General features: G+C 35.5%; 1 protein-coding gene across 1 annotated transcript; it reads left to right on the forward strand.

Moving 5' to 3' along the window:
- The first annotated feature begins 9,583 nt into the window (after positions 1-9,583).
- Positions 9,584-10,289, forward strand: LOC112840168 (large ribosomal subunit protein eL15). Its single transcript, XM_025893394.2, has one exon. The coding sequence runs from the start codon at positions 9,623-9,625 to the stop codon at positions 10,235-10,237; it is 615 nt and encodes a 204-aa protein (XP_025749179.1). The 5' UTR covers positions 9,584-9,622; the 3' UTR covers positions 10,238-10,289.
- The last annotated feature ends 427 nt before the right edge of the window (positions 10,290-10,716 follow it).

Here is a 10,716-nt window from a genome sequence, read left to right on the forward strand (position 1 = left end):
TACAACAAATTTGAGGTAAGTGTTCTTATATAGTTTTGAAACTATCAAAACATAAATGTTCTTGTCAGTTAGAAACATATTTCCTTTTTCTTTTTCAGAATTGTAAACAATCCTCCTATAGGCTGATGACATTGCATGGATTTTCACTGGAGAACTGGCTTGGACAGAGGCATTCAACTAATTCAACTCTTTGGGCTTTCTCCCTTGGATAATGGAAGTAAATATCTCAATTTCCTTTGTCAGTTTGGACCCAGACTAACTAATAGTGTCATGTTGACAAATAAGATGCTGTGAGACATTTCAGCTGATTAGGCTCTGAAACTGAATAATGCTTTCCTGAAAATGGATTGAACATTTATATGACCTTTTTTAAAAAAATTCATTTTATTTTATTTTAATTCCAGTATTATTAACATATAGTATTATAGTAGTGTTAGGTGTACAACATAGTGATTCAACAATTCTATACATTACGCAGGGCTCATCATGATAAGTGCTGTCCTTAATCCGCATGACCCGTTTAACCCATCCCCCACCCACTTACCCTCTGGTAACCATCAGTGTGTTCTCTATAGTTAAGAGTCTGTTTCTTGACTTTTCCCTCTCTCTTTTTTCCTTTGCTCATTTGTTTTGTTTCTTAAATTCCACATATGAGTGAAATCATATGGTATTTGTCTTTCTCTGACTTATTTCACTTAGCATAATTCTCTCTAGCTCCATCCACGCCGTATGCCCTTTTAAGAGTGTTTTAAGCATATCATCTTGGGTGAGGTATCATGAAACCAACCACAGATCAGGAGAGAGAAAACTGAAAGTTTTACAGTTTGTTTCTCACAGTTCCCTGGGGAGAACACAGCATGCTGAACAGGCCTACTCAGGGGAAACACCAGATTGGCCACAAAGCAGAAGGAAAGATGAGAACTGTGGGCAAGTGCCTTAATGTGGTTTCCATGGGGAAACAAGTTTGGGATGAGCTACTTTGGATAATTTCAGCATGCTCTGAGGAATAGGGGCTGTCCCTGGTTACCTGGTACCTAGTCTTGGGACAATTAGGGCAGGCGTTAGTGGTCTGGAGCATGAGAATCTGATACGGAGCTAGTTGGGGAATGGACTTGAGTACTGAAGTGAAACCTGTCCCTTGGTAGTACATTTTTACCAGCTGGAGCCTCAAAATTCGGTCAAGATAGCATTTAAAAAGCTATATTATGAACAGACATAGAAAAAGTTAAGGTGTATGACTTTTGTTGTTGTTATTGGTTTTGTCATTGACTCTCAGATCCCTCACTTTTCTTGTGGATTAGATGATAAAGTTTTGTTTTGTTTTGCTTTGTTTGCCATTGCCAATGTGTTCAACAACTTGTTTCATTTTCCTCCTGGGTGTAAAGGAAGATTATGTTTTCCAATCTGCCTCATAATTAAGTTGGGCCATTTGACTTCATTCTGGCCAACAGAATGTGGGTGGAATTGATACACACCATATTTAGGATCATAAAACCCTCACTTTCCCCTTTCCCACTCCATAGACTTTTGGAAACTATGTATTGAAAATAGCAGTGCCACAAGATAGAAACTACCTGCTCCCTAAATTAATATGTAGCAGAAAAAAACACCACTTCTTGCCTCTCAACCCCTGCTGACTAACTCGAACAAACAATAAGATTTTTTGAGGTTTACGGATTTATCTGTTACAGGAGCTAGGGTTAGTTATGCTAACACAAATTAATTTATCTGTGGATTCTTGGTCTTTTGCAGAGCAATGGCATTATTGGATGGGACCATTTAGAATTCAAATCTCATAAGGAAAAAATGCTGCTAGTAACATATGACCTAATGCTGTACCATGCCCATATAGTACAATGAAAACAATATTTTTCTCTGTTTGGTCAAATCCAATAGAGTATTAACGCAGATTCTAAATAAAAGATTAATAAATAGAATTCCACAAAATAGTAAAAGTATAAGAAAGCATTACCAAATGGAGCTTATTCTAGAAATAAAAAAAATGTCTTATGTTTGGGTAACACTACCTAATTTTACCAAGAGTGACAAATAATTTCCAAAAATGTTGCAAAATTGTCAGAATTCAACATCTATTCTTGATGGAATAGCAGTAGATAGGCATGCATCATGTTTGCTGGAAAACATTTTCTTGTTAAAATCAGAAATAAAACAAAGTCACCATTTGTTATCACTATTATGTAGCATCATTGCAAGTTATTAGGCAGTGCAGTTGGAGAAAGGCAGGAAGAAGAGGTATACAAATTAGAAAAGCTATAAAATTATTATTCTCTGGATATCATATAACTGTTTATGTAAAAGCAAATCAATTTTGCAGAACTGTTTAAAGTCAAATAAAAATATTTACAAAAAATAAGAGAATTTATTAAGCTGAAAATTAATTAATTAATTAACTTTTTAAAGATTTTGTTTATTTATTTGAGAGAGAGAATGAGAGAGAGAGAGAGAGAGAGAGAGAGAGCATGAGAGGGGGTTGGGTCAGAGGGAGAAGCAGACTGCCTGCTGATCAGGGAGCCCGATGCGGGACTCGATTCTGGGACTCCAGGATCATGACCTGAGCCGAAGGCAGTTGCTTAACCAACTGAGCCACCCAGGCACCTTGAAAATTACTTTATAAAAACCCATTAGTTTCAAAAAAAGGACACTATATATATATATATATATATATATATATATATATATATAGTGAAAGACTCACATTTTAAAAAAAAAATAAAAGAAAGTAAATTTATTAATAGAAAAAATTTAGAAAAAAAAAAAAAAATTAGAGGACAATTAAGGGATTAGGTTTTTAAGGAAAGCAAAATATAAAGACAGCAATTCTGCCCAAGTTGCTTAAAATTTAACACAATGCCAATAAAAATGCCTTGAGATTTATTGGGTGTCAGGGGAGTTTAGAGAAACAGATTGTTTTTTGTAAAATAAACAATCAGGAATAACCAGTAAAATTCCAAGGAAAGATATATACTGAAAAGGAATTAACTTTATCAGATATTACATCAGAAAACTGTGATAGTTTTCTCTGATAGAGTGGTTCGTGGACAGCTCAATGGACTAGAATATAAATCAAGAACAGGGTTTCTCAATTTCTGCATTAGTGACCTCTTAGGATACATAATTGTTGCCAGGTGTCGTGTAGGACGTTTAGCAACAAATGTGGCCTCTAAGCAACACCTGCCAGTACCACTTCAAGGTATGACAATCGAAACATCTCCAGACATTTCCAAATATTCCCCAAGGGACAAAGTTGCCATTAGTTGAAAACTATTGATATAAAAATAAATCCAAATAAAATTGACTACTTATTTAGTATATGAAAAAGGTGGCCTTTCAAATCAGTGGAGAAAAGATAGATATTAAATATTATGGTTGTTACAACTGGATAGCTTTCTGGAATAAATAAAATTGGATGTCTACCTCATGATTTATCAAAAAATAAAAATATAGAGCAGAATAAAGTCTGATAAACCAAAGCTTAAAATAAAAGCAGAAATAGAATAGAAACCATAAAAGTACAAGAAAAAAATAAAGGAGAAGTTTGGTTCATAAAAATAATCTTTCTGGGGCACCTGGGTGGCTCAGTCATTAGGCATCTGCCTTCGGCTCAGGTCTTGATCCTGGGGTCCTGGGATCGAGCCCCGCATCGGGCCCCCTGCTCCACGGGAGGCCTGCTTCTCCCTCTCCCACTCCCCCTGCTGGTGTTCCCTCTCTTGCTGTGTCTCTCTCTGTCAAATAAATAAATAAAATCTTAAAAAAATAAAAATAATCTTTCAAAATAGGATACAAACCCAGAAGTGATATTAGAAAATTCTGACAAATTTGATTCCTTAAATCTTTAAAAAATCTCATTGAATCAACACAAAAAAACAAATTCAACAGACAAACGAAAAACTGGAAAAATAATTACAATTCATATCACAAAGATCTACTTTTCTTGTTATGAAAAGAGTTTTTACAAATCAATAAGGAAAGAATAATGAGCTCAAGGGAAAAGGAAGCAAAGGGTAGGGATAGCTGATTGAACTACAACTGACTCATAAGTATACAAAACGATACTTTGTCTTAGTCCTAACAAGAGACATGCAAATTAGAACCATACTGAGATGTCATTTTTTTTCTTCTACTGTATTTGTCAAGATCGTACGTGTGATGAACATACTATCTTAGTAAATGTGTAGGGAAGCAAGTTTATCTTGAAGGATAAAGATGCACCCATTAGGAAAAGAAGAGGATAAAATTAAGAGGATTTCAAAAATATATATATCCTTCTGAAGTATTAACTAGAACTAGAAGGAGTATTAGGAATATCTTTCAAAATTATAACTGAAAATGTTCTTTGGGTATATCCTCAATACATATTCACAGTTGTGTGAAACGTTAGGTTCAATAAGAGTATTTTTTATGATCTGATTGGCAATACCAAAATTCTGTAAACAACTTAATTGTTTACTTATAGATACTGGTTAAAAATTATAGTACATTTATACAAAGAAATACTATGCAGCAATGAAAAAAGTCAAAGAGGACAATTTGTACTGATAAAGAAAAAAATGGCGCAAAGCAGTGCACTTAATATGCTGTACTCTGTGTAAAAATAAAAATAACACAAGCATTTCAGACTACATTTGAAAGGACACGAATAAGAGGAGGGATACCTAGTTTTATGTATCACTTTCACTCATCATACCTTTGAAATGGTATATCATATGCATTTAAAAATATTCCAAATGAGTACACACAATTTTAAAATGCAATAAAGGCATAGTAGCTGAAATCATCCAGAGTCAGCAAACTGAGTATATCCAGTGTGGCTGTTCTGCTGACCCTCTGATTGGAGTCACCTGTCTCAGAGTCATCCCTAACCAATGGAGGGGTCATCTTACTACCGTCACTTCGTCAGTAGGAAGGGACTTACTAGATACAATTAATTTTGTCATCTTAGACCCAGTCTTATGTTACTCAAATGGAAAACTAATTATGGACATTTCAGGGACATGGCAAATATCCACCCTTCTTTAAAATTTATTTTATATTTTATACCTGCTCTAGGAAAATAAATGTTGAGGCAGCTATCATTGGAATAAATAGGAACTCTGTAGGACTTTTCACACTGTTTTTACAGATAGTTATTGATCTTATTTTGAGTCTTTTATGGGTGTACACCTTAATCATTTTATTCTCTGGAGACCCTTTTTAGGTCTTAATTCATCCTGCAGTAACTTGTCACACACAGTATCCAGTGGATGACATTCTTTCCCTCTACCTTCATGTCATATTACCTATGTAGTATCCATACTGAAGTTTCTTGCTAGGTTGAGTCTTGCCATGAATCCCACTACACCTGTCTAATAGTGACAATTGTGTAACCCTGGCTCGACCATTTTCAGGAGAGGCATACAGGATGTTTGCTTCTCTTCGGAGCCCCAGTAGATCATCTGACACTAGACTGTGTCCATCTACCTTACATCAAGGATCATCAGACACTTCAGGTGGCCCTTATATACATGCCAGACAGGTACGGCTAGATGGTGATGCCCACCCAAATCCCACATGACTTTGTTACCCTTCTCTGGTCATGGTAGAAAGAGATTCTAGTTGTACTGACTCCTTGAGGCAAGCTTTATCACATGATCATCTTCTACAGTCTCTGAGTTAGCCTCTTGGCTGAAAGAATACCAGCCAACATAAGAAAGGAAGCAGGCCAAGAATTAGATAAAGCGGAACAGATAAGCAGAATCACTAGGGGAGTGAAGAGGTATTAATTTATTTATTCTAAAATGTTTTGATTGCCAGACACTGTGCTGTGTTAGAAATATGACATGAGTAAGGCCCAGTTGCTGTTCTCAAGCACTCAGATATATTAAACTTTTATCAAAATTAGTTTCAGATTTTCATAGAAACTGCCAGAGGCTTCATAACTGATACTTACATGCATTAAAAAAAATCATCAACAGCTACGTTGTATTAGTCTGGGTGTTGCTTTTTGATGATGCCTCTTTGATATCTACTGTAAGTAATTAAGGCAGGATGGAGGCTCTTTGATATCATGAACTGTAGGCCCAGGAGGCATCTTCAAGAGGAAAAAGGGCTGTTTCCTTTGTGATCCTGCTCTTGCTTCCCATGTACACCTATTTGATTTTTAGAACATGTAACAGTGTATAACTGTAACTTTCTAACATTTGATCGCCAGATCTTAAATTTGTGTCTCCTGGGGGCTTTCAAAGCCCCTATAAACAGCCCTCAAGTAGCAGCTTATACAATGCTCTATCCTAGCACTCATCCAACCATTTGTCACTGTTTTCTCCCCCATGTTCCCCACTCCACTGTGAGATTCTCAGAACACAGGGCAGTTTGAGTATATGGCTTAAAAATTGGTTTGCCAGATTTAGCAAATAAAAAAAAAAAGGACACCCAGTTAAATTTTAATTTTAGGAAAACAAAAACAGTTTTTTAGTGTATGTCCCATGACATATTTGGCACATACTTATATTAGAAAAAATAATTCATTAATCTGAAATTCAAATTTAAGTTGGTTTCCTGTATTTTGTCAGATAACACTACTTTAAAGATGTCTTATAACCTGAAGGTTTTATAATTCTGTCTTTAAATGTTATTTAACTAAAGGACACAGTTTAATCACTAGCAATGATAATTTTAAAAATCAACATTATACCAATCCTATTATCAAATATTGTTGTCTGGGAATTCTGCCTTTATACTTACATTTATACATAAAAATAAAAACTATATATATATAGTTTTATATATATAAAACTACAAAAACATATATATTCATATATTCAATGTATTATTTGTTTCCAATTGGAAATCAATAATTCATAATAAAATACATAATATAATCAAATAAAAAAGGATTGGATTAAAATTTTGAAGTAACAATAATGGATCTGACAAAATTGAGAGCTTAAATTTAGGTAGAATATATTTATAGCAGAAAATGCCAAGGTTTCTAGGGAACTTCTTAATTATATTTTGCATATTATTTGGTGCAAGAAAGTAATATTTAGAATGTTTTGAACTTGGAAATCAGCTATAGGTTATTAACTTAATTCCCCTGAAGCTCAGCTTATGCCCTTAAGTTCTATTTCCTCCCTAGCTCTTTATTGGTGTTACAGATCTTATGTTTCCATGGAAGGAGATATATGTTTATATGCATTTCATCAGAGAAATAAAGATAAGGCTGGTCCACTCATCTATTGTCTATCATCTATCTGTCTAAAACTTTAATTTGTAATGCCCAATGCATGTTTATTTCTCTTTCTTGCACTTCTTTCTTGAGATGATAATTTAATGTTTAAGTTAAAGACAGTCTTCCTTGGGATGCCAAGAAGAGAGGAAAGATTCTAATTCAAAGATTCTGGAAATAAATGATGAGAGAAAAGAAATTTTTCTTATTATTTAAAGGACTCATGAAAATGGTCACCATGGAAACCAGACATGAGTCCATGGAACATTAAGAGATCAAGAAGAGAGGTCTTGAGCTGAGTCTTAAATTTGGAATGCTGACATAGATTTTAACCTTCATTTGAGGATAACTTCTTTATAAGTTATATGATTTATTTTAGATTATGCAGTCTTGAGACTTGACAATTTTTGTAAAATTCTACTTGTACTGTTTTCTTTCTCTTTTTCCTCTCCTTCCATCCCTTCCTTTTTTCTCTCTCCTTAGCTCTTTTTCTTCCTTTCTTTATTTACTCTTTTTTCTTTTTTTCTTCTCTTCCTCCATTTTTTTCATCTTATTTTTTGGGTGAAGATCTATGGTGGGAAATGTGAAAAAAAGAAGGTAGGACAAAACTCCGTTGGCTTTTCTTTTTCTTTTTTTTAAGATTTTATTTATTTGACAGAGAGAGACACAGCAAGAGAGGGAACACAAGTAGGGGGAGTGGGAGACGGAGAATCAGGCTTCCTGCCCAATGTGGGAGCCCATTGTGGGGCTTGATCCCAGGACCCCAGGATCATGACCAATGTGGGGCTCGATCCCAGGACCCCGGGACCATGACCTGAGCTGAAGGCAGACGCTTAATGACTGAGCCACCCAGGCGCCCTCCACTGGCTTTTCTAACTGAAGAATATTACTAAGAACTAAGAAAAATAATACAACATTAAAATCTAAAAAGAGAGCAATAATTAGAAAATAGATCATTTAATATTCTAAGTGAATATTCCAGCTAGTAAGAGTGAACTCACAGTTTTTCTAAAATTTTGACCCTTTCTTGAGGATTTCCTTATATAATTACATATGATTACAAATAGAATATAGTGGAAAAATAATTGTCATCCAGTATAATTACTAATACAGGAAATTGTTTAGAAAAATTTCAAATAAGACAATCAGAATAAAATTTATATTCATGTATCATATAAATCTAACTAGACTTTCAGAACCTAGAGGTTGTTGTACCATGTAACCTTTGTACACAGTGCAAATTCTGACATGTAACAACTGCTCAATTAATATTTGCTTGAGAGTCTATAAATACATCAAAACATATACACACATGCATGCACACATATATATAATTTAAAAAGTTGAAAATAAAATGCAAATAAATAAAGCTAGTTGATTTTGAAGTTACTGGACAATAAAAATATTTTTCTTTGTTTCTTTGTCTTTACATACAACATTGAATCAATGATCTTGCAATATTTTCAACACAATTATTCCTGAATGTACATTCATAAAATGAATTGCTAATATGTTTTTATTTTGCTTTCTTTTATTTTCCTAGAAGTGCAGTGATACCTGTTTGAGACTTTTTCCTTCTTTCTTTCTTTCTTTCTTCCTTCCTTTCTTTCTTTCTTTCTTTCTTTCTTTCTTTCTTTCTTTCTTTCTTTCTTGAGAGAGAGAGAGCATGTGAGTGAGTGCACATGTGTGTGTGGAGGGCGGGTAACAGAGGGGGAGGGAGAAAGAGAATCCCAAGCAGGTTCTTAGCCCAGCTCAGAGCCCAAGGCAGGGCTTGATCCCATGACCCTGAGATCACGACCTGAGCTGGAATCAAGAGTGAGATCCATCACTAACTAAGCCATCCAGGTACCCCTTTAATTGAGATTTTATAATAAAAACATTTTGTTCTAGAATATATGAAACAAGTATGTCAATATCCACAATTTACACAATTTATATGTCCAAGTATAGGGGTGTTTGCAGGGATAAGAGGCAGCATGAAATACTGTAAATAGCACAAGTGTTGGGTTTCAGGATGTTATTTTATTTTTTCAAGTAGCTATTTTAAATTTGTGTGATAAGGGCAAGCTACTTCACTTCTCTGGGTTTTACCATCTATTTCCCACAATTGGTATGAAGAATATCTGGAGATGATATATGTGTTTCTGATATAAAGTATGCCTTTAAAGTCTTTATAAATGTGAAATTCAGGAGTTTATTTTAAAAGATTCCCATTCTCAACAAGGGCTAACAGGCCATGAATCTCATAGAACTTATTTTCAAATTATGCTTTGCTTAAAATACGGTACCTATACTCTTATTACTCTTATTTATGATATAATTTATGCCATATTAATTTAAAATGAACATAAAGGGCTTTCCGTCCGGCGGCAGCCATCAGCTCAAAGGTAGGCCAAGATGGGCGCTTACAAGTACATCCAGGAGCTATGGAGGAAGAAGCAGTCCGATGTAATGCGCTTTCTTCTCAGGGTGCGCTGCTGGCAATATCGCCAGCTCTCTGCGCTCCACAGGGCTCCCCGCCCAACCCGGCCCGATAAAGCGCGCAGGCTGGGGTACAAGGCCAAGCAAGGTTATGTCATATATCGGATTCGTGTGCGTCGTGGTGGCCGCAAACGCCCAGTTCCTAAGGGTGCTACCTACGGCAAGCCTGTCCATCATGGTGTTAACCAGCTAAAGTTTGCCCGAAGCCTTCAGTCTGTTGCAGAGGAGAGAGCTGGGCGCCACTGTGGGGCTCTGAGAGTCTTGAATTCTTACTGGGTTGGCGAAGATTCCACGTACAAATTCTTTGAGGTCATCCTCATTGATCCATTCCATAAAGCTATCAGAAGAAATCCTGACACCCAGTGGATCACCAAACCAGTCCACAAGCACAGGGAGATGCGAGGGCTGACATCTGCAGGCCGCAAGAGCCGTGGCCTTGGAAAGGGTCACAAGTTCCACCACACTATTGGTGGTTCTCGCCGCGCGGCATGGAGAAGACGCAATACTCTCCAGCTCCACCGTTACCGCTAATATAAGTAATGTTTGTAAAAAATCTTACCTAATAAACAATTTAGGACAGTCATGTCTGCTTAAAAGTGTTCTTTAATTTGTCTGTTAAATTGAGTTGTCTGCACATTGTTCCATGAATGCATTGTCAAATTATGAAAGTTAAAGTGCAATAATGTTTGAAGACTTTAAGTGATGGTGTATCTTGTTTCTAATAAGATAAATGCTTTTGTCTTTGCTTTATCTTATTAGGGAGTTTATATGTCAGTGTTTAAAATGCTGTTTGGTATAATAGGTGTAAAATAAATTCTGTAAAAGTGGAATGCAGAAGCTAGCCATGTAGATTTGTTGGTGCATGTAATGAAACCTGCAGCTTCATTGGGGTGATGTAATGCTCTGGTTTACTCTCAAATGGCTGTTGTTATTAGGGGTTTGGAAAGAAAGAGCTTTTTAAATTGGATTTTGCTTGGAAGTGTGAAGAGTATTCTAGTCTTTAATCATGA

Source organism: Callorhinus ursinus, unplaced genomic scaffold (assembly GCF_003265705.2).
Source record: "Callorhinus ursinus isolate GAN/ISIS: 27379988/994484 unplaced genomic scaffold, GSC_fseal_2.0 scaffold93, whole genome shotgun sequence".
NCBI classification, from domain to species: domain Eukaryota; kingdom Metazoa; phylum Chordata; class Mammalia; order Carnivora; family Otariidae; genus Callorhinus; species Callorhinus ursinus.

Bases quoted from the DNA above. Each gene is read 5' to 3' on its own strand.
- LOC112840168 (XM_025893394.2), top strand. From the start codon at position 9,623: ATGGGCGCTTACAAGTACATCCAGGAGCTATGGAGGAAGAAGCAGTCC.